This window comes from Aythya marila, assembly GCF_965140915.1.
Source record: "Aythya marila genome assembly, chromosome: 5".
Classification (NCBI taxonomy): Eukaryota; Metazoa; Chordata; class Aves; order Anseriformes; family Anatidae; genus Aythya; species Aythya marila.
The window spans coordinates 58,227,916-58,251,614 of record NC_139046.1 but is presented as its reverse complement, the minus strand read 5'-3'; the positions used below and the strand labels follow the sequence as shown (position 1 = coordinate 58,251,614).

The 23,699-nt window shown below is 37.5% G+C and overlaps 1 protein-coding gene and 1 long non-coding RNA gene across 2 annotated transcripts in view; one reads left to right on the top strand and one right to left on the bottom strand.

Moving 5' to 3' along the window:
* The first annotated feature begins 1,195 nt into the window (after nucleotides 1-1,195).
* On the top strand, nucleotides 1,196-6,371 carry LOC309878487. Its single transcript, XR_014317566.1, has 3 exons — nucleotides 1,196-1,311; nucleotides 1,581-1,653; nucleotides 5,860-6,371. It is a non-coding gene; the product is annotated as an uncharacterized lncRNA (long non-coding RNA).
* Nucleotides 6,372-9,754: 3,383 nt separating this feature from the next.
* The window catches only part of QSER1 (glutamine and serine rich 1), a 42,291-nt gene continuing 28,346 nt past the window's right edge, over nucleotides 9,755-23,699 (bottom strand). Inside the window, exons 7-13 of the mRNA XM_082761039.1 lie at nucleotides 23,013-23,146; nucleotides 20,607-20,818; nucleotides 19,255-19,392; nucleotides 17,744-17,841; nucleotides 13,884-14,036; nucleotides 12,808-12,903; nucleotides 9,755-12,235 (exon numbers count right to left, since the gene is read on the bottom strand). Coding sequence (XP_082617165.1) covers nucleotides 12,095-12,235; nucleotides 12,808-12,903; nucleotides 13,884-14,036; nucleotides 17,744-17,841; nucleotides 19,255-19,392; nucleotides 20,607-20,818; nucleotides 23,013-23,146 — 972 coding nt within the window. The 3' untranslated portion in view covers nucleotides 9,755-12,094. The remainder of the gene's footprint in view (nucleotides 12,236-12,807; nucleotides 12,904-13,883; nucleotides 14,037-17,743; nucleotides 17,842-19,254; nucleotides 19,393-20,606; nucleotides 20,819-23,012; nucleotides 23,147-23,699) is intronic.

Genomic DNA, 23,699 nt, shown 5'->3' with positions numbered 1-23,699 from the left:
ACTGAGTGGAGGGCTGTGTGGCTCAAGGAAGGCACTAGTAGCTGGCCCCAGAGGGGCTAGAATTAGAATGTTTGCCAGTAAATCAGAGGAGTAACTTACAAAGAGATAAAGCAAAGCAAATGGAAGAAGAGACAAATCAACTGCTGAAGTACAAAATAAGGAATGAAGACTTGGCAGCAATCCTACAGACAGCCATCTGGGGCTGTGACAGACCTCAAACCTATGAAATTAACAGTGTGATGCAGTGTTTAAGAAGAAAAAAACAACACGCAATTTGTTCTGGAACATATTACCACGAACATTTTCCCACAAAGATACAGGAGGTGTTCTTTTCTGTTCTGTCTGAAGAGGCTCTGGCTGGAGAATTGTATCCCATCGTGGGCGCCAGTTTCCAGCTGCCCTCCATCTGCCCGGCAGCCCCAACAGCAGCAAGTTGGGAAAGGGAGAGCAAGAGAGCATTTTTTTGGGGAGACGACGATATAAGAGCATTCGGCGACGCTAACAGCTATCCTCAGAGCTACTATTAGACACCCACCTGCTTTTTGAAAATATTCACGTCAGAAAATAAAACTTTTTAACACAAGGCGTTGGCACAGAGTAAGTAGAAGCGTGCTGGAACCTATTTTCCCAAGCTGTAAGAAGGAGCGGGATGAAATAGGCGCTGATAGCACCACAGAGCACACAGCAGCCCCTCCTGAGGTACCTACGCTGAGGTACAGGAGGAGCACCCCTCAGACAGCCCCACCACCGGCCGCCCCCAGCCAACGCAGCCTCCGCACCGCCACCCCTACCCCCTCTGAGGCGCCCCGTACCCGTGGGCCTGGCGGCAGGGCTACAGGCAGCCCCGAGGCTCAGCGCCGCCGCCTTCTCCCTCACGGTGGCCATGCCCGTCCCGGCCCGTCCCGCGGAGCTCCGCTCGCCACGCCGCCCCCTCACGCACTGCCCCGGCGCGCGCCGCCCGCCCGAGGTAGCCCGCCAGGGGGCGGGGCCACCGCGCCAGCGGCCCCCTCATTGGCTGCGCCGGGGTATAAGGGGCGGGGCTAGGGCGGCGGTTGAACGGCCGCCCGCGTGCCGCCGGGCCCCGGCCCCTCAGAGCGGCCCTCGTAACGGTCGGGGCAGTGTGAGGCACCCTGAGGGGCCCCGGCCGGGGGCGGTTTCCCTTTAGGGCTTCGGTCAGCTGCCCCGCGGAACGGAACTTGTCGCTTGAACTGGGCCGACAGAATAAAATCATTTAAGTCACTTCCAGGGTAAGAACGGGGTTTTGTGATTTTCTGTCTGAAGGAAATGACCCAGAGCCAACGTCATTCTCTGGTAAGTCTGAGGTACTTTGTCCTGTGCTAAGACAACATGTACGTATATACGTATTACTGACACACCTGAGATATATTTATATATACATATACACACTGACTACCTTTATACATATTACTCATCTCAATAGAAGCAGGCAAGAAGCCAAACTGAACTCCATGACATGCAAACTTGTAAGTATACAACGTTTCCACTTCATCATTTTCAATATTCAAGTAATACTAAAAAAATCACTTTGAAGTCTTGATTATTAAACTTTGGTTTTGCAGAATTCAATCTGTTGTGAGGCCAGAGCTCGTTCTGTGAGGAGCACGCCCTTGCCAGCTCTCCAGCACCGTTCAGGTTTGCTGTCTTTTATCCTTATGTGTCGCACTGCAAGTTTGTACAGTAAGGGCACTCTAAGTTTGTTCATCGTATCCAAGTGAATAAACAATGGATTTCATTTTAAGCTGGGAGAGCTGGTCACAGCTAGATACCACAAGCTCTTATGGCAAACATTTTTTCTTGTTTCCTTGACAGAGCAGTAAAGCACTTAATGAGATTGTTTGAAGAGTAGAAGTTCCTCCTGTTAAATTTTTTCAGGTAAAGAAGCCTTACACCCACAGAAAAAGGGATCTATTCAAACTGTAGTCAACCAATAGCCTTTGAAAATGAAAGGTGATGCTGTTTTTCATCAATAGGAAGTGGCAAACACAGATTTCTTTCTTGGGGGACAATGGGAAGACATTAAAAAAAAAATAGTTCTGACTCACAGGTGTCTGTTTCAACAGTTGCTATTAAGAGCCTAATAAAAACATGTAATGCATAGATCAATGTGGATTTGTATGACATATTATTTTATTATTCCCTATTTTGTAAAGGCTCAATGCTAGACCTAGCACTGTCAAAATAGTGAGATAAATTTTACTGCATGTCAGTAAATGCCTAAGTACATTTTTATTTTTTAAAAAATGCTTTATTTCAACATCTATGTGAAAATTAATGCTGTCAATCATGCTGCAATGGATTTGCTGTAATCTTGAGAAAACTTAGACCTACAAAGACCCATTTAAATGGGAGGACACATACAAGAACACTACACCTTATGAGTGAACCAAGTTTAATGCACGGCGATCTGCCCATCCAGAAGTTTATAAGCTTCCCCGCCCCTGTATTTTCTTACTAAGTCATCAGCAGGCAGATTTCTGTCTTTGCCTCCATGTTTTCCCCCAAGAGATCACAGCTATATCACACCAGTTTCTCCCTACCCTCTAATGCTATGAAGAGGTAAGAGACACTGGTGGGCAGGTGACAGCTACTGACTGGTGAGCCAGCTGTTGTCAAACAGGAACTGGTATCACAGGGTATTAAAAAAAGCTATACAACTTTTAGTATTACAATAACATTACCATAACATGCTTTCTTGAAGCACATATTTACACAGGTGGATAAAAATATATTTATTATTTTAATTATTTAAAATTGTGTATTTTCATGTAGCCATTTTAAAGAATGACCTCTTGTTCAGCCAGTATAGACATTTTAAGCCAGTGTCATTCCTTAGACAGGTAATGGAAAGATCTGAGGATAAAAGTGCAATATGCTATATTCAGCTTCACCTTCCACTACGTTTTCCCCAAATGAACCTTTGTAAAGTTGAAGGCAAGATGCACAAAAGAATGCCAGTTATAAAGTCATAATTAACATCATTCATCCTCCAAATTATTTAGGGCCAACTTAGTGCCATTTCTATATACACGTGTAACAGTACCTTGTTCCAAAAGCAGTTCCCCTGAAAAATAAAGAATAACAATACAGGGTTACGTACAGAGACATGTACTGCTGTAGGTAAATTTCTTAAAGTGTGGCCTGTAGGGTGTGGCATAGGAGACTAAACAGTACCACTAAATGAAGTTTGATGATACATTCAGCTCTACTGTTGGCTTTCTATCTAAAAGTATTATGTGAAGTTGTACAGACAGAACAACAATTCTGTGATCTAGTTAGGGTGATTAAAATTGAATTTAAGCTGTGCAACTGAGTCCTAATTTGTACAGTTGTATTAAGCTCTTTAGAACTGTTCCATGGAATGTTTCTAGTGAGAAACAGCAGAAGAAAATTCTATTTTGATCTGATTTTGAAGTCGTATAGAAATGCTCCATCTGACTGCATCACAAGTAAGAAGATGACCTATATTGTTAAGGATTTACAAACTTCAGACTCATAGAAACCCTTGAAAACTTATATGAGGACCTTGGTGTTTAATTAGAAGTATACAGCAGAGTATTTATATTCAACAGCCACAATTTCGGGCATGTCTCTTTGCTCAGGATCTGATTCACTCACTCATGTCAACTACAGGTTTGCTTGAGGATACAGATGATATAGGATAATGTGGGCTCTCCTATCTAGATCTTCTCTGATTAGGGGGAGAGAGACAGCAAAATTAAAACCTGAATCACAAATTGAGAAACTGTTGAATCCATCTATGTATGCTAAGTGCTGTCTAGCTTTTTTCCATAATAAGTGTGGAAGTCGGACAGCCAGCCAGTGTATTTGGATGAGAGTGCACCTGTAACTTCCAGGCATTCTGGGCACAAATGAAGGAGATATAATTGCATACTAGACCTCATGGAGTACGAACTGACTGTATGACTGCGTCTTCTGGTATCGTTATTGAAAAGACAGAAGTTGGAAGACATCTTGCTTAAGAAGATGGAGGCATATTAAGAGAAAATACAGGTTGCTGTTGTATATAAGGCAGATCAATGCTTGGTTAAGGAATTTGGAAATGCTACACATTCTTAAAAGAAACAAAGGATAAAGTTTGTTTCAATTTCTTAAAACTTAAGACCCCAAATCTGCAAAATAAAAATGTTCTAAAACCAAGAAATGGTCAATGTCCAAAATATTTTTTTTATATTTTAAGTGCCAAAAATTAGAAAAGATTGACTTCTTGCTGAAAATTGACAGACCAAGAAACAGGCATTCTTGCAGAAGAATATTATCATAGTGCTTATTTTCAAAAGAATTTAGATCCCACTTCTCTGAAGGATTAACACAGACTGCACATTTCACATGCCAATCTGACGTCTCATAAACAAATGTCAGACTATAGAAGACTCTAATATCAGATGTTTCTTCAGATTTCAATTGTCTTCCCATAACAATATAAGCGTCTAAGCATATTTCAACACAGTTTAAATTTGCATATACATAAAATTTTATTGCCATGATCGCAAGGTTCTAGTGGATTCAGTCTTCATGGCTTTGTTTCTGAAAAAGCATAGCAAATAATGCTTACCATAAAAATTCAAATTAAATATTCCAGTTATTTAGAACAGTTACTCTTTTTTTCCCCACTTAAGTACCAACAATGCCTGTATTCATTGCAGTGTGCTGAAGCTGATGAAGAGAGAACATTTTAAACAGTAAGCCCTTAAAATGTTGCTCTATTCCATTCACAAATAATGAGATAAATTTCATATGCATATGGTTCACGCTCTCACATAAATATGTATGAAAAAGCAACAGCTTCAGTTACAGAAATCTTTTAAAGTCACAATTGCCATAACATTATTAAATCTCCCCAATTTCTTCACATGAAAATATAAAGCCTGTTATGTATTTTGATAGTGAAACTGTCCCAAGTCTCTCTTCAACCTTTTTTAATCTCAAATTTAAATACATAAATAGCTATTCATACAATGTTGGATTGCAAAAGGCTGTATTTGATACAAGATTTGACGCAGCAAATCTGTCTTATTAGTGAGTAAGGTGTTCTGTTATTTATATTAAAGAGCATGAGAGGTTTGCTTGGGGCTGAACTCCATGGGTTAGAGGAGACAGACTGCATCCTTTAGGATGCAGAGCAGGTTATTCACAAATTCACTCTGCTTAGTCTCAATTTCCCATGACATTTGCATTAAAAGAGATCATATAGTAGCAGGTTCTGTGGGATATAGCAATGCCATCTTGCAACATTCAATCCAGGATGCCAGCCACATCTGCCCCACCATGGAGAAGCGACTTTCAGTTGCACAGCTTGGGCAAGAGTGTGATTTACTCCTGAAGCACAAAACTTCAGTTTGATACAGTGATGTGAAATCTGTAAGGATTCCACCCTTGCATGTTTGAAGAGACCAGAACAATAAACAAGTAAGTTCCCAAAACAGAAGCTTCTGGATGACTGAATGTTTGAATTGACAAAGCGTGCATTGTTCATGAGTGCAATCCTTCCATTCCTGGGCTGGAATACCAATGTGGCTAGAGGACAAAGTCAAGCAGCTCAATGGCAAATGAAGGGCAGGGAGGCAAGAGGCTGAGCCTGCACTGGTGAACACTGACCTCCGGTGGAACACACTGCCCTCTGAATAGCAATCCACACTCAGGGGCTGGAAATGGAGCAAGTCAGAGCCAGAATTCCTTGAGACTGCTTACTTTAGGAAAGTGTATGGGAGCAAAGAGTATTAGCAACGTGACCAGAAATGCACGGACGTGACTCTGCTTCTCAATTTTGCTATTGCTATTTTGTGTCTTAAATAGATTTCTCCACTTTTCCTCCTGCAGAAGTCTTCCGAGACATTCCAGATGATTATACATTATAACCAGAGATTGATTACAGCATACCTAAGTGTGCTTAGCATAGCATGATCCTCGCAACACCATTTGGATAAGACTCCTCATAGAGCTGTGAAGATTCACTGTCATCTGCACACTAGAAGCCTGTGTGAAAAGAATAAGCAGTCTCAAGCATCATCAGACACAAATAACTGAAAGGCCAGAAGTTACCATCTGCCCAGCTGGGAGTTACCGTTTCTCAGGTAAGCTAGAGTAACTAACAATGTGAACTTCTGCACATTGCAAAACAAAAATGAATACATTTACTCATTTTACTACTGAAAGTGGCTTTAGGTAAATTCACAAAGGATTAGGGAGCTGGTCTCACCAGTTTATACAATTGTAGAGAACCGGAGGTCAAGCCAAGTAAGCAGTGATTTTCAGTTGAAGCATGGTGAGGTAGTAATTTACGCTGATCTGGCAGGGACAAGTTTCACAACCCTACTCCCAAAGCAAGCAGCAACTAGTGGGACCAGCTTAATGGGACAGTAGGAGCACACAAAATAAGGGGGGAGGGAGAACTCTAAATGGATTTGCCAATCATAAGCGAGTTCATGATATTGACCACTTGACTTTTTTATTTAATAGCTATGTACCAGTGATATCACTACACCAAGCGTAAGGCTTGTGTTCAAGAGCAGAGGAGTCTTATTTGTACACGTGAGTCTATAATTCACTTTTTATACTAATGTACAATGTGCAGGGACCACCAAACCCTATCATGTCATGTCTTGCCAGGCCCCCAGTTTAGGATGAGAAAACAGCCCTGGAAGCACTGCCTGCAGACAGCCTCGTTACCCCCACTAGAACTCAACAGAACTTGCAGAGTTCACATGGAAAAGAACATAACAATGCTTGGCAAAGTACTTTTTCTTTTTTGGACCAGCTGATTCCAGAATTGCAACACTTTGATCTTCAGGGGTAAGTTTTCTCTTCAGTTTCTTTTGAGCAAAGTCCATTGACTGTGGTCAATGCACCTCTGCGGCTGTTTGAACAATTGCTGGACCTTGCACTGAAGCAAATAAAAAACATTCTCTTACTCTCTCTTCTGTTACCAAAGTTTATGAATAGTGACTTCTATGTGGTGACCAGCAACAAAAAGCTAGGAGGTTTCAGAATCCAAAGGTGCTTTACTCAGTGAACACATCGAAATCCTTATTCTCCCAGAGCTTCGAACGAGTTACCAATTTGGACCTAACCACATGACAAAGCATTGATGCTTTAGTTTTTATTCAGTTATCACACCATTTACTTTGTTGCTGCAGCAAAAATGTGATACATGAATAATGCACAGAGAAATCACATTAGTAGGCACCATAGTTGGAAAGGAGGAGGTTGACAAGCAACACAATTTTACTTAAAAGGTCTGGCTGTCACAAGCCCTGGAAGTTTTAGAACACTATGGCATGTACTCCCAATTACATAGTTTAATATTTCAAGCAACACATGTAGATCAAAAAAAAAAGTCAGTGACATAATCTGATAATAATTTGAACCAAAAACACCTACAAAACAAAACAAAACAAAAAACAGCAGCATTTTAAAGTAGAATCTTGCTTTGGGAAGCAGCTCTTACACACAGGACCATTATAGAAAACATTCCATCCCTTCAGATTCACTTTTTCCTACAAGCATGTGGCTCAGAGGCCACTTACCATGTATCCACATCAATATGGGATTTCAGCCCTCTGTGTAGGAAAAATATTCATAAGAAATGGAGTAGTTCATTGTAACTGGGAAAAAAAAATGAAAACCTTCTAGCACCACTTTTTCCCTATAGGTACATAGAGGTAGCATTCTGGTTAAGCAAGAAGGAAATAAACAAAAACAGTATAGCTAAAAGGCACCTGAATCACAGAAGTCGTCTCTCTTTTACCCCAATTTTCTGGTTCCTCATTTTTCACATCAGTTTAAGAACTGGCAGATACGCTGTGAAAATGAATGCAGAACATTTAGAACCAATAAATGTAATAACAAAAAAGTTCCTTAATTCATGGGATATAATGAAAAAGAAATGTATTTCTTCGCATTGAGATCAGAAAATGTCTAAGTTGCCATTTCTTTCCCAACAAACTAGCTTTCCAAGACTTAGTATTTTAATAATAAATGACTGAGCATTATGAGTTTTTTGTTTAAAAGTGTTTTCACTTTAATGGGTTTAGTTAATAACATCATGAATGGTACAAAACTGTGTCCTTTTTCACATTTCCATACATTGTATTACGGACCACCTGAAAATCTGGACTAAGAACGCGTAAAGTGTCTCTTATATAGCCCTAGCCTCTTTTTTTGCCATATGTAGAGGAGATATGCAGAAAACATGCATTTGTTAACAATGACATGTTAATATTAGCTTAAACAATAAGATATGGCAGAACGTGCACACTGTAATGCACAGGTGTGTAACAGAGTAAGAGACCAAATGTCACGTGTTGGCAAAGAAAAAGAAATGAGTGATGACACACTGACATTTTGCGACCATAGTTTTAGCTTTTCAGTTTTAAAATTGTTTTAAATAGTAGTAAATATTTAAATAATATTTAAAATATATTTCCCCTATGGAAATCATTTACTTGGAAGACAGCCTGTAAGATTTGCCTTTTTAAAAAGTAGTATTTCATTTAGACAATATATGAATACATTACAGGTCATAGAAGACCCTAAAGTCCTTAGCCATTTTCAGAAAGTTTTTCAATCCAATTTTGTCTCAGATGTTTTGCAAACAAGACTTTGGAAGTAGCATCTCAAAGAAAATCTGCCTTTAAGAGAAATACTGTTATGTCAATAAAAACAAACCCAATGTAAACAGGGATGCCATACTAAAGGAAATGACAGTGGAATTAAAAAAAACATAGTTCATCACACGATTAGTTTAATAAATTTCTCTTTTGCTAATTCATAGTCTAAAGAGGGTTTTATTCCTTCCTAGTGCATCTTCTCTTGCAGTCACGAGTGCTCAGTTTCCACTGTCAGATGTCAAAGAGTAAGGACCTCACTGTTGCTTCAAGAAAAAGACAAAAGATTGAGGTGTGGGTGCAGAATTATCTAAAATGCAACAGAACAAAGCATTTGTGCAAAAAAGTAACTTGTACATTGACTTTTTTTCTAAGTTTGCTTCAGTATAAAAAGCCTTTTCAATCCCACTAACAAAACTTTATTTTCATTTATGATCCTTCACACACTTGAAAGTTCCATGCTTTTACTCACTGTAACTGGTAAACTAATAATCCAGCCACCATCTTTGTAGCCCAAGATAAAGATGGAAGCTCTATCACATCTTTAGTAGTCTGGGGTAGTTTCTTTTATTCAAGAAAAGTTTTTCCTATGTTCTACAGGCACAGTGCTTGTTTAACTGGTCCTGGGAATAAAACAGCCAAAAATAAGCCAGGCCACCCTCTATGGCAGTGCAGAGCATCCTGGCCCATTTTATTTAGATACTTGTTGCTAAAGTTTACCTTCCTTTTAAATATGGAGAAACTACTCCAAAAACCTTTTTTTTTTTTCTTTCAGTTTCTAAGGACTTGGATTAAAACAAGTAGCTTCCTAAAGCTACTTCTAGATTCAAAATTCTAAAGGATGTATAAAGTAGCAGTAGAGAAATCATTTAGAAAGTGTAAAGACCTCTCTCAGTTAGTTGCTTCGCAGTGGTATAAGGGAGGGATGTGAGACACAAAGTCTGATGGGTTCATTGCTACACAATCAAGGAGCCAACTCTTGTTCCCTCAGTCTGCATCCTAACCATTTTTAAAGCTACAGGTTAGGAATTCCCAAACTGTGTTGTGTGTATCACTGAAAGGAAACAACAGAACTCCACCTGGGTGAAGAATATATATATATATATATATATATATATATATATATATATATATATTCCTCATGAGAGGAAATACCTCTCATGAATCTACACAGCCAGGAACAACTGCTGCCAATCACCCCCATCAATAAGGAAATACGCTAAGTAAATTTGGGAACTCCTACTATAGGTTACATAGTACACCAGGCACATTGCTACTACGTCTCCAGTGTGCATATTTACATTAAAATGATTTTAGCTGATCACTACCGGTGGTAACTTTGCTTCATGTGCTAACCACAAACTTTAGCTCCTGTGAGGTTCAACACAGTATGACTGAAACAATGGCAACTCTTCAACCCAGTGCCTACCCTTCTTTACTCTGAAAAAATGAATTAGCTTTATGATTGCTCTAACATTCTGCACATTCTTCCTAAGTAAAGTCCACATTGCTATCCTTGATTATAGTAGACACAACAGTAGCACAATGCATCTGTTAACGTGATAGTGACCTCCCTTTTTAAAGCAGAAACACCGTGAAGAGGCTTTAAAAAAGGCAGGGGCACGTATCGATTTCTGTTCACTGTAGTCTGCATACAAGTTGTAGAGGAGAATTATTGCTTTTAAAAGATGAAAAGCTTTGGAAACATGGTAAACATCCTCTAAGGTTCTAAAAACTAATCAGCTAAAATTCTGTACATGCTTTACTATTCAAACCTCTATTTGATTACTCAAGATCAAATCATTGCATTTTCACATCTATTCATTAAACTCTTTATAGTTCTAAGGTCTAATGAATATTTAACAACTAAATAGGATCAAAACAGATAACAGGAAAAAAAGTCACATGGCAATGAACATTACTTCATTTGGCCAATGAATAGTGAACCCTGCTTTCTTGGATGAAATTAAGGCACTAAGTGGCAGTGAACGGATAAAGGAATGATTTTTTTTCCTATGTTTTCTGAAAAAGAACAACATGGTTTTTATTTTTTATTTTAGGACCCCAGTAGAGTAAGTATCCATTCTGAATGACTCAGTAAGGCATTCTGTTGGCAAATTTAAAGAAAATGAGAAAATGTTCTCCTGGAGTAGAGCCCATTACATTCATTGTCTGAGTGTGACTAGTGGCACTACTAACTGTTAACAAACTGGAGGGACAAAAAAGCTACAAGATGTCTGAAGACTTGAAAGGCACCAAAAAGAGAACAGCTCTGCAACTGCCAGTTCTACAAACAACTATGTAAGCTGTGTTTAACACTGCATATAGTCTATTCAATCATCAATCTTTGTTGACAAAGATAAAGTGTAATAGCTCCTCATTTAAACTCTCAGTTAATCAAGTGCTAGTTTAGTAAGAAATTTATTTTTGCGTATCAGAAAATACTTGCAGTGTCTAACACAACTACACTTAAAGCAAAACTAGTCTAGTATGCATTATTCTGGTTAACACTGAAGCAAACCTGTATAAACAAAAGGGTTACCTCAAGATATATAGTTTACAATAAGAAATCAACATATAAATGAATAGGATTTACTGAAAACAATGGAAAGTGTATTACAAAGATACATGAAACAATTTTAACCACAATATTTTCTCTGTGAAAAATACAACTATTAGTGAGATAAAATGTACAATTGAATTTTTTTTCCCCAAAACAACAAAAACAAAACAAAACCGCAGTATAAAGGAAAATATTTTTTTTTCTTCAAAACAGGGAAAATAGTTAAGGTCATTGTCTTTCATTACAATATAATTTGACACAAAAAAAGCAGTCATAGGATTGCACCAACTCCACGTTCAGTCTCCTGAACATGACAATAGTAAAAGGAGTCCATAAAGCATATTGACATTTCTGGATTTTATGATGGCAACGTATGTTCGCAGAAACTGATGTCACTCCGGCTCTGTTCACAAAATGTACAAAACTAAATTTGGTGGCCAGACGTATGTAAAAGTTAGTTCACCCCAACACTGACTTTTCTGTTGCTTAGTCAGAGATGGAAAAACCTGTAGTATTTTAAGTGTTGTTATCTTTTTAGCAATAAAGAAAAAAGTATATGTAGTGCATGCTTTATCATTTGTCAAAAACATTTCTGAAAATAAAACTAAGTTATCCAATAGTTTACAAAATAGAAAATAATTCTTCAGGTTAAAAACTTGGTTAGGTTTATGTTTAGTTCCACCTCCAAAGGACCGATTTCATTGGCAGCATCACTTTTCCTCAGCAAGAGCCAAGGCACAAAGTTCCATAAAGAGAAATAAAAATGCCTACGAAGAAGAACGCAGTCTGGGTCTGGCATTATAAAAGAAATCAGAGCCTCTCTCTGAGCTTTCTGTTCCATCAGATTAGTGCCGTAGAAAAATGTGAGATTTGGAATACATTTTTGTTATGAGCATTTCTGCTGGACACGATTCAAAAGTTCACCAAACTTTTCAAAGAGATCCTCCACCCATTTGATATTTTTCATGCACAGCTGCACAATCTCTTCTTGTCCTAGATCCGCACTCTTCTTCTGAACAGAAGAAATCTATTTAAAAAAAAGAGAAGAGACATGCATGCACACATACATGTTAGGCTGCCAGTATTACAGATTTTTTTTGCTTTTACAATGCTCTACAGTTAAATAGCATTCTACTTTTGAATAAACCCCCTACCAAAGCTGCTTTTCTTATCATCTGAGCCCGAGCTTAACTCTTGTGTTTCTGCTACCTGGAATACGTCAACGAGAAATTTGCAGTAAAAAATAAACGAATGGGCATTCTGAGAAAAAAGTAGCCCTTAGACCTGAGGGGTTACACGAGGTGATAGAATTTAATTTATTTGGAAAACAGTGAAGAATGCTTACCCCCACAGAAATTGATTCCACACAAAACTTGTAAGCCTCATATCTGAATGTTCTAGGCCAAAGTGTCCATTAGGGGCAACGTATATGCTCAGAATGTCTTTTTGTTTGTCATAAGGAATTAATTAAAATAAAAGGAAGCTACAGTCCATGCTCATTTACCAAAAATACAACAATCGCTCTATATTTAGACTTAACTCCCTCAGTGAATTCCCACAATGAATGCAAATATACAGCATAAGAAACCCAATACTTACCTCTTCTTTACATGTCAGATATATGTGATATTTGTAATGATGGAGTGAATGATACAAAGAATACAACTGTATTTTTTCTGGATCTACCGTAAACTCCTGCAAGAAGAACAGTTATTTCAGGTAACTGCACGTTATGTTTCAAGACAGAGACATAACAGATGTTTTGTTCTGTAAATATTTTTTTCTTTCCCTAACAGATCAGAAATGGAATACTTCATTCACATAATTGCTTTGATATATTTTGGTATGCAGTAATTTATATTGTATCACAATTATCTCTTATCTCTATTTTCCCTACAAAATTATTTTGTTAAAACTCGTTTCGAGAATGCTTTCAATCCTTCTGAATGCACTGAATACACTTTTGTAATCTTGCAGCAAGTTTAAGAAGCTGTTATTATGAGCTACACAGTGATTTTACCACAACTGCAATGATAAAGGCAACACATTGTTGCTTCAGCAACAGTCCAGGAGGCCGACTGTCACGCAGAAACATGGCCTGAAGTTCACTTCTTGTTCTGGTGGTGACAGAAGCAGAACAGGCTCTAGCAGGGCACTGCTAGTTGGCGTGCTACAACAGGTATGAAGCACAGCAACAGCAGAGCTCACCTCTCCCTTCCCATCCAACTACACATACCAGCTGCTGCCTGCATAAGGGAAGTAGCATACTACTACTTCATCTTCCTGCAAACTTGAGTAGTTGCCACAGAAGTCTCCTGTATAGATACACTGGATAAGAGCATTTGGGTCTAAATACAGTAATTATGTGTAAACAAGACGTGTGGTTCAAAAGAACTTAAATAGCAGAATCACTCTGAAATGTTTTGTTATATTTTGTGGAATATAATAAATGGAATATAACAATTGTGTTTCATAAATGAGCTAAACCAATGATTTAATATATAGCTTTAAATGTTGTTTTAATTTCTTTTTATTACAGAAAATGCATTTCATTCAAAGATTTTTATGTTTTGATGAATCTACAGAAGAAACTAATAAATGAAACTGTTTTATACAAATATGGCTATCATATTAGAAGTCAGATGGTGGCAGCAATAAACCTTCTGGACACTCACCTGCGCTAATTTAGTGGTTGATTTAGAAGCCCTTAACGTTTTCTTGTTGTACGCTTTGCCATTCATTTTGATCTTAGACACTGATGTCCCTCCACTTTTTGTCTTTGAATCCCGAGTGATGACTGTCAGTTCAGGAAAGTTTTCCAAAGCATTCTTTAAAGAGAGCATATAATGGAAGAGGATTATGAAAAATTCAACCACAGTTGTTAGACTGCTGATAACTTTTCAAAGAAAAATTGGTAATTTGAGTGCACTCTATTATAAAACAATTTATTCTTCCCAAAGATCCAATAAAAGAAAAAACAGACTATCAGATCAAGCAACCATACACAGTTTGAAAAAACATGTCCACCTGGTTGTTTGCTACTGTAATTTTTCAAGACAAGATCCTCTTGTTGTATCTCAGGTGTTATGCGTTTCTTTTATTAGAGTAAAAAAATGGCTCCAGTAGGCTATTTTTATCTTTCAAAATTGATTTCCATCCCATTTCTACACAAGAATCTCTAAGGCCAAGTTACTCAGAGATAATTAATAACTACACAGGTAGAGGAAGTCTGCCAGTTGCAGGAGAAATATCATGCCTATCCACCTTCGTGGATTTTGTCCCAGCTTTTGTAAAACACAGATTCACTCTCTCTCATCATATCTGTAAGGTTAGAAAAGCCTATGCATGGTGAATTAGATGACCAGTTCAAAAAAACACAAGCTTCTAAGACATTAACTCATTGGTGAAATACATTTCTACAAGCTTCAGTACCGCATTACTTCCATGAGCAAATTTGAGTACAACTTTGTTGTACTGTGTTAGCAGCTACTTTGAAATAGTCATGTTATGCTGTATAATCTGGTCACTGAGAAAATATATCTAGTTAAATTAACATATACATTTCTTTGTATACAAAGAAATATTTTTACTGGACATATTAGTCTAGTATATATCACAGAATCATAGAATCATTCAGGTTGGAAAAGACTTCTAAGATCATCTGATCTAACCTAGTACTGCCAAGTCCACCACTGAACCATGCCACTGATTTCCACACCTAGACATTTCTTCAAGACCTCCAGGGATCGTGACTCAACCACATCCCTGGGCAGCCTGTTCCAACGCCACACAACCCTTTCAGTAAAGAAATTTCTCCTAATCTCCAGGCTAAACCTCCCCTGGTGCAACTTGAGGCCATTTCCCCTTGTCTTCACATGTGGTGCTTGGGAGAAGAGCCCAATCCCCACCTCCCTACAGCCTCCTTTAAGACAACTGTAAAGTACAATAATATAGGTAGATGTGTATGTCCAATACAAAACATGCATGTAAGAATATATTAATAGTATAGCCTAAGGTGCTAAATTTCAACTACTGAGATAAAATATGAAGTTCACTATTGTATTTAAAAAAAAAACAACAACAGTACTAATATTCAGTAACTTCCCCTATCTATAATCTCTTAGCACTTTGTATACATCAGCCATTTTTCTCTTCACTAAAAAAAAAAGCTCTCACAGAAAGCTATAAAACATATTGTACAAAATAACAGTTGCATACTAGTAGCAGTAATCTCAACTAGCTAACCTGTCTGTGTACAATATTCATAGCAAATAACTTTAAATTGGAATCACTTCTATAGGTTTAAACTAGTTTTTCTATCCACTGGAATAGCCTTCCTGAAGGCAGACTCCGAGTATCAGGGAGCTTTGGCCATTTCTGCCTTCCTCTGGAGAATTCCTATTAACCAGAAGAGTCTACATGGCTAAAGCACTGACCTGAAACAGACAAATTTGAATTGGAATGAAGGATCAAATACTAGTGATTTCTGCATCTCTGAAAGCAGAAGACAGAAAATGGTAACAATTATTTCCAAATAAATTTACACAGTTCAGCTAAGATGCTTAATTTACTGAGCTTCCAATAAAGCAAAAATATTATTTTCTCATTATGTTTACAATGAACACACCCAAAGGATGTGACAAACTGTTAGAACTACAAAGAATGCTACAGGCACAGCTACCAAACACTAACTGCTAACTTCAGTGTCCAATTTTATTAGTAATACAGTGCTAAAATATCCTGTATTAACTCTATCTAGTGGGAAAAAAAATCATTTCATCCATGCTTATTAATGCAGAATATTAAAAATATTTCAAACTGTATGATACTCACACTAATGGTAATTTTCACTTATTACTGCAATGCCTCATTCAGCTGGAACAGCAGCAAGCTTTATTAATTATTACATTAATGTGAATCTTAAAGAGTATCAAAAGTTTTCTCACCAACACAAACAGATGTGATGACAAATAAGTGTTTGATTTTTATCCGTAACATTAATCCAAGTACAAGCTGGGACCCTCATACCAGAAGACCAAAACAAAAGGCTTTTTATCTTGCAGCTTACATCACAAGCAGACCCCTTCCTTACACCCAGAATTCCATTAACTTGCCTGCAGCTTAGAACGTGAAACACAGGCCAAAGCTAACTTGAGAGATATGATTCATAATCTGCCCCTGAGCAATCACACAGCAAAGCTATTTTATTAGTTATGAACACCAACTGAATAAGAAGCTGTAATTACATGCTAGTATTACAGAAGATACCAGTATTTTTCCCTACGTCCTGCCTCTCTGAGACTGTATTATATTTTAAAAAATATGCAGCCCTCCTTGTGCCTTCCTACTATAAGGAGGCTGACACATGAAATTCTGTTCAAACAGGTACAAACTGTACAGCTGTTGGGAAAACAACATAACTAATGATAAAAAAGGTGAAGAATTAACACAAATTCAAACTGTTTCACTGGCCGATGATGTTCTCTTCCCTGAAACGAAGTCACTTACTGTCCCACAAGACTTATCAGGAACGGTTTGTAGAAAAAGATCTTTCAGAGATTTCATGATGAAAATGCAGAACTGACTTATGTGCTGTTATCTTTTTTCTCACCTAGCTCTCTGCACACAGCAGTAGAGAGAGAATTAATTCTCCAAGAAATGTTTCTGTACTGTAGAAGTAAAAGGAAATGAGAAGGACAGGCAAAAGAGCAAAGTTTAGTCTGGTGGTGTGTATGGACAGGTCTGCTCTAGTGCTGTTGGTCTCAAAACCACTGCAGGAAGAAATAATCAGTCCAACCATAGACATTGACAACTACGTCTCAGACGTGAGTGGAAAAAAAAGTCTTAATTTACTTGACTGCACTTTCAAAATCTGCATTCTTGCCTCTGTGTGTGGGAACCACAGGAACCACAGTAACTGTCCTCCCCTTTACTTTCTCTCTACTGAGATTGTACAGTTACTCTCTTCCCTGTCTCCAGATCTGTTGTTTATTTATTACTGTGTCTAAATTACTGCAATACAGGCTTGTTATTCAAACTTCTCCCAAACCTCCATGCTGAATGTACATGAAACAGTGCACGAGCAAGTTGCTCTCTACTCTTTCTGTCTTGGTTTTAAGCTACTCTGTTAAGGTACCTCCTTCAAAGAGGTCCAGAGACTTGCTTGACAGCGCAGCTACTTAATGTAAAAGTTTAAGATTTTTAGGCAATACAATCACTTAGCCAAAAGCTCTAGAAGGACAACAAACATTTTCTTTTAACAAACTTGAGAAAATTTAAAAGGAGAAGTGTTTGAAAATGAACCAGGAAGCATGGTGAGAAAAACCAGAACTTCAGCTTCGCAGTATAAACTTCTTGATCACAAATGCTCTCCAAATGCCACACACAATCACTGAACATAGAGCATCTCTCTTTCAAATTCATATTCATTTCTGTTACGTATTTGCCTTGGGTTTTTAGTTACACCTGCATGGTATGCATTCAGTGACTCTCTTATAACATTACTTTAAAGACCCTAGAATTTAAAAAAGAATACCTTGAAAGTATGATCCAAGCGTAGTTTGGAAAGCAGCCTTTTCCTATTGTCATTCAGCATGCCATCAATTTTTCTCATATGAGGCAAAAGTAGCTCATCTAAAAGATAATTGAAAAAAGTAACAGTTGATTATTAAGAGAAACTTGGTAATATGAGCTCAAACTCATTTTAAAAGTTAGAGAAAACTGTTTGTTTGGTTTTTTTTTTGATCAGCCCAATAAACTGGTCTAGATATTATGCAGCTTAATTGCTGACTGCGGTCCAGCTCCTTCTCTGACTTTTCTTTATTGAAAGGGAAAAATAAGACAGAGCAATAAAAAGAATAAGTCTCAAAGATAACTTTAAACCATTTCCTAAATAATCTACTGTGCAATACAACTGGAAGGTTTATGAAGACGAAATACACATATATTTGACATACATTATTCCCTCTTACAAGAAATGACCCTGCTGGCATTTATAACAGAAGTATTTGGGCAAAGTGCTTGCTGATAGAAGTTACCTGATAAACAACTTTAAGATGAAAAATATACACCTGAACATAGGTACGTGGCCATAGATGAAAATTTACAGCTCAGTGTGGAGTCTTATTTATAGTCAATTTCTTTGCTTTTACTGGGACTACTGACAGAAATCACAGGGTATAAATCCGTGAGGTAAGTGTACACTGATGCACAACCTGAGCAAACCAGGAAAGAGGAACCTATGTATATATTTTTTTTTCTTCCAGATAAACTGAATATTATGCAAATAAAAATCAACAGCTTCCAACTGAATAGGTGAAATGATCAGTCTTACAAGGACATTTAACTTCAAACATGAGTATTTTGTTGAATTCTGAGAAATAGAATAGTTTTTTCTATTTGTCTTCTGGAGTCCACTACAGTAGATAAATCCATCAGATATTTTCTTCTTAAAGGAAAAATGGAATAAATATATCTGTGATCAGAATTTCAAGGTTTCAGAGTTTGAAAAAGTGACTTTTTATAGTATTAAGAATCATAACTACTTATTTATGAGGGTATTTCTTTATAAGAAAGCAAGCACATACCTGAAACATCATAGCTTCAAATAAATGTTTTGTAAGATCTTGAGACAATAACAAAGAGCTCAGTTCTGACAAGTGTAACGCAGCAGAGCAGACAAAAAAGTATTTCTAAATTGCTTTGCTTCCTCACCGAGACAGCACGGATAGATACATTTATATAAGCATGCACATCTAACCTAACCTGAATTGAAACTGTATTATGTTAAACAGTAAATACCCAGCATAAATATGGCATGAAACCAAAATCAAAATAAAAAACACTGCAGTACCAAAGCCACCCTGAATCTCAGAAAAAGTGTTAGAAAATCCAAACTGCAAACAAATTGCAGTCATTTACATGAAATTATCTTCATGTTTTTAAACTTTTTTTTTTTTAATTTGGTTTGCTTTTTAAAAACATTTGCCTTACTGAATCATAACCTTAAATTTTGATAAAAACATACAAATTTTAAACATACTGTACCATTGCTTTTTTCCAAGGCTTGCATTGTGTCTGGATCCAAAGCAATGCTAACAAGCAACTCCATATAGCTCTTAAAGGTCTCTTTCATAGCCCTTGTGTTCAAAAAGCGAGTAACAAAGGGAGCTGGAGGTACAAGCTCTGAAAAATTAATTGGAATACTGTGACTTATTTTTCTTAAGGATTCGGCAAATATTTGTGTTTTACAAAACTGAAGGCTTTCTCTCTCAAAACTTAAGTGACCCCTACTGGCATCCCAAGAGATTAAAACCCAATGCAGTCAGAAATAACAGCCAAACTATGCACATGTCAAAACAGTTACGACCAACAATGTACAAATGGTACATTTTGCTAGAATATGTATAACTACTGGCGACTATCAGCATGCAGATGATCATATTTTAGGGTATTTAGACACTTATTTTTATATTGTTGCAGATGAAAGCCTAGAGAAAAGGAATAATGAATAACTTCGGTCAAGCAAAGTGTGCTAAGCAGAGGTTTCATGTGAATGCAAGTGTACCCTAAGGCTGCAAAAACTAAGTCACCCAACAACAACAACAATTAAAGAGCACTAATGGCATTTAGAAGCCTGTGTACTACTGACACTCCCTCCTCCCCCCCAAGATTTCTGCATTTCTACAGGTAGACTTCAGCTTTTAAATATGGCTAAGTCTGCTTGAAGCACGTTATTTTAAGCATGCAGCCTTCAGCAGAGGCACTGTTCCAGTGCATCGGCCATAACTCATCAATATTTAAAAGTCACAGAGCATGCTTGGGAAATAAGAGTAATACAGCGCATGGTTACTGCACAGCGCAGCTTCAAACGTACAGAAAATAAACAAAACAAAAATGCAAAAAGCACTGTACGTCTGCGACCACAGGTAACCTCTCTAAACAGAGCACACTTCAAGAAAACCTTTCTGTTCTAGAGTAGTGCTGCAAGCTCCATATCTCCAAGTTTTAAGACACTGTGAATGTCTGAAGAGCAAGTGTGCTCAGCTGGCTACATCTGAACAGCTGGCATTCAGAAAAGCAAGCAATGAAGCAGCCAGAAGTCAACTCCTTTTCCCTTCAGGGGTTTTCAAAAAACAACAGTAACATCTGAATTCTGCCTACATGTGCATCCAGACAGGCATCGCAGGCATGTTACTTTAAACTTAACGTCAAGTTGCAATGGAAAATTAATGAAGAATATGATTACTGAGATGTAATCTAAAGTCAAATCAGCTTCTTCTGAAACCGAACCAGTCTTAGAAAGCAAGCAGTAAGAACATATTTAATTGATAAACTACAGTTGAGGTAACTTCTGCTGCACACGTTAATTCATACATAAAAGCAGTATCCTCACTCACCATCCTCATCGCTCTGTGCTTCTGGTGAAGAATCAGACTGGGAAGATGAAAACTCCTCTTTCCACTTTTTCCTTTTCTTTGGTGGTGGTTCAGCCTTTACCTTTGGCTGTTTAGCTTTGGGTTTCACAGAAGAGACTTTTGTTGCTGTTGGTTTTGGTGTTGGTGGATCAGGGGTTTTGTTGTTGCTACCACTAGGTTTGCAATGAATAGTCCTGCAATATTATGGACAAGATCTTTATCAAAAGAATTACCATACAAATTCTGATTTTAATAGAAGAGTGGTAGGCTTATTTAACCAGAAGATATTCCCTGTGGATTACATATACTTGTTTCACTGTCACAGGAATGGACAGGCACAGGGAGTACAAATTGCCCAATGTTAGTATTATCTATGAGCTACTGGAGCTAATATTAAAATTGACCATTTAATGAAAAAAAAAAATCAGACTTCATAGACTTGAAAAAATAATAGTACTTAATGAGCTTTGCTGACAAAGTGAATTTGGGATACTGTATCAACACAAAGATAAGCAAGTACGCCACCCAGGCAGAAACACAGGATCTTGAAGACTGCAGTAAAAAGACTACTCTTCTCCTTTCTCTACCCAGCACTCAAACCAGGAAAACAAACGGGAAATTTAATATCATAAATACAAAGTTATATATATTTTAGAACCAACATGGATTTCTCACGACCTGAGAGCTCATCTCCTGGAAACAACAGAAGAAAAGTGTGACATAGCCAGGTGCCAGGGAAGTATCAATGCAATGCAGTTTTGAGAACATGGGAGAAATACGTTTCTGGGAAGTGTTAAGCAAGATTCTTCATTCAAATGGGAAAGCAGTGAAGTGTACTACAGAAACAACGTTAGTATCTTCTGGGCTATTTGTGAGTAATTCTAGTCAAATCTCAGAAATGCAGATTCCAAACCGAAATGGGTGGAGGCAATAGATACTAGAATCATTAGAGGAATGGAAAAAGCCTGCCTTAGAAGAGAAAAATTTGAAGAGCTTGATTAATCCAGCTTAGTGAAACAAGAACCAAGATGGAATGTGACTGCTCTCCAGAAATATCATACAATGAGACACGCAGTAAGAACACCAGGGAAAGACAGAAAAAAAAGCCAAAAAAACATTATTGAAAAGAGAACGTATGGATAGCTAATCTCGATCATGTTTTGGCTAAAAGACAGGATTGTTTCAGAGCACTAGAGGAACAGGTCCTGGAACAGACTTCTGTAGCCCAAAACAAAAAAAAGGGATCGTCAAAACTCCAGGTAATTTTAAGAAGATCACGATCATTTTACAAAATTGGTGATCTGATAAAAGTGCCTTCTCTAAGAGTACAGAACTGGAGCTCAAGACCCAGTCATTTCCTGAATGAAGAGTACTGTATTTTTTTTTCTGTATTGTCCACTAACATCTGGCAAACGAAAATACCTGCATTACATTATAATTATTGAAAAGCCATATAAAGAGAAAAGCTTCAGATAGCATCTGAAGATGTGGGAAGATATAATGAGCTCAGCATTCAAGCATGAAAAGGTTTGTGTAATGCAGATTCTGTAATCCTTTGCAAATGCACAGTCGAATGCCAAAACAAAATGCAATAGCAAAGCTTTAGCAAGTGAGTGACAGTGAAAACACTCTCAGAAGGAAGGTGGCAGAGGAAATCCCAGAGGACTCTGATGGAGACGTGGTCATTCCATTTTGCAGGACCAGCACTGCATTTACTAGAATCATCAAAACCATAACTGTTTGCTTTACGTACTTCACCTGGCTTTCCAAAAAGGCATTTTTATTTGGTGGTTTAAAAGCAGTACTACCAGAATATTGATTTCAGGGCATGGATATGGAATTATGAGGGATGATTTACTGAGATAAGGCTTTTGGAGTGGGCTAACAGGTAGGGAAGGTACAGTAAGAAAATTAAATACATCCTCACTGTGCAAGAGCATAAATGTCAAGGGAAAGCATCATTGTAACAACCAATTTCGACAATGAACTTCTGTTTTTAAATTACGTTTCCAGGCTTGAGAACAAAACCTAACCTGCAAAAAGCATGGAATGGGAGAAAACAACATCAAAAAAAAAAATCTTTATGCCTGTAGGCTTCTATCCACATACTGAATAACAGTGCAAAAGAGCACAAAAAGACACACACAGCATGTGGAGCCCTAGAATCTCTGAAATGAATAATTATTGCAGTCCACTGATTCCAGGTAAAGAATTGTCTTGATCTGATAGTAATTTATATCTCATTTCTTATAACAAAACACAGTTTTGCATTTCCAACTGAAAGATGAATTAATGTAGCACTGAGTTCTGAGTCTTGTTTATTAAAATAGGTATGTTCTTAATACAAAAACTATATGACAAAATGAAAAACAAACTGAAATACAATACCTTGCTGACTGTACAGGCTTGCTTCGTGGTTTTTTTGAACAGACTCTGACATATTCCTTCTTGTTTGCATTTTCAATGAACTTCACATAGACTCGTTTGTATTTTGTTTTTGCATCCCCAAAATACCCAAGATACTAGAAAAAAAATATGATTTAATATACAAGGTGCTTCTGTTAAGTAGAATTATTTAGTTTAACAATTTAAATAGTAAAGAAAAACGTTTAAAAGTCTGTTAATATACAAAGATGACCTATTCTATAGCAGTTATAACCTAAGAGGGATTCCCCAACAGATTTCCAAATAATGCTTAAAACAAGAAAATAAGTCAGGAAGTACTTTGGGCATTAATTTTCTCCCTTTATTTAACACACCACACCTCCACGTGTTACTGCAAAAAGATTACCTCTGACAAATGGCTGCCTCTTGAAATGCTATCCTATAGTATCCTTCCCACAGTGGAAAGCAGTTGATTCACAAGCCTGCTCCCATTTACTTTATTCCAGTTGAAAAAACTTGTTCCTTTACCCAGACTGAGTGATACGAAAGAACCCATGCTGGAAAGCCAAGAATCTACCCTTAATATATTTAGAAAGAACTTTAGAGTAGGAGGAAATCAAACTTTTTTTTTTTTTTATTGCAAGAATGTCATGCCAGAATCACGTTTTAATTTCTTTCTCAGCCTTCCAT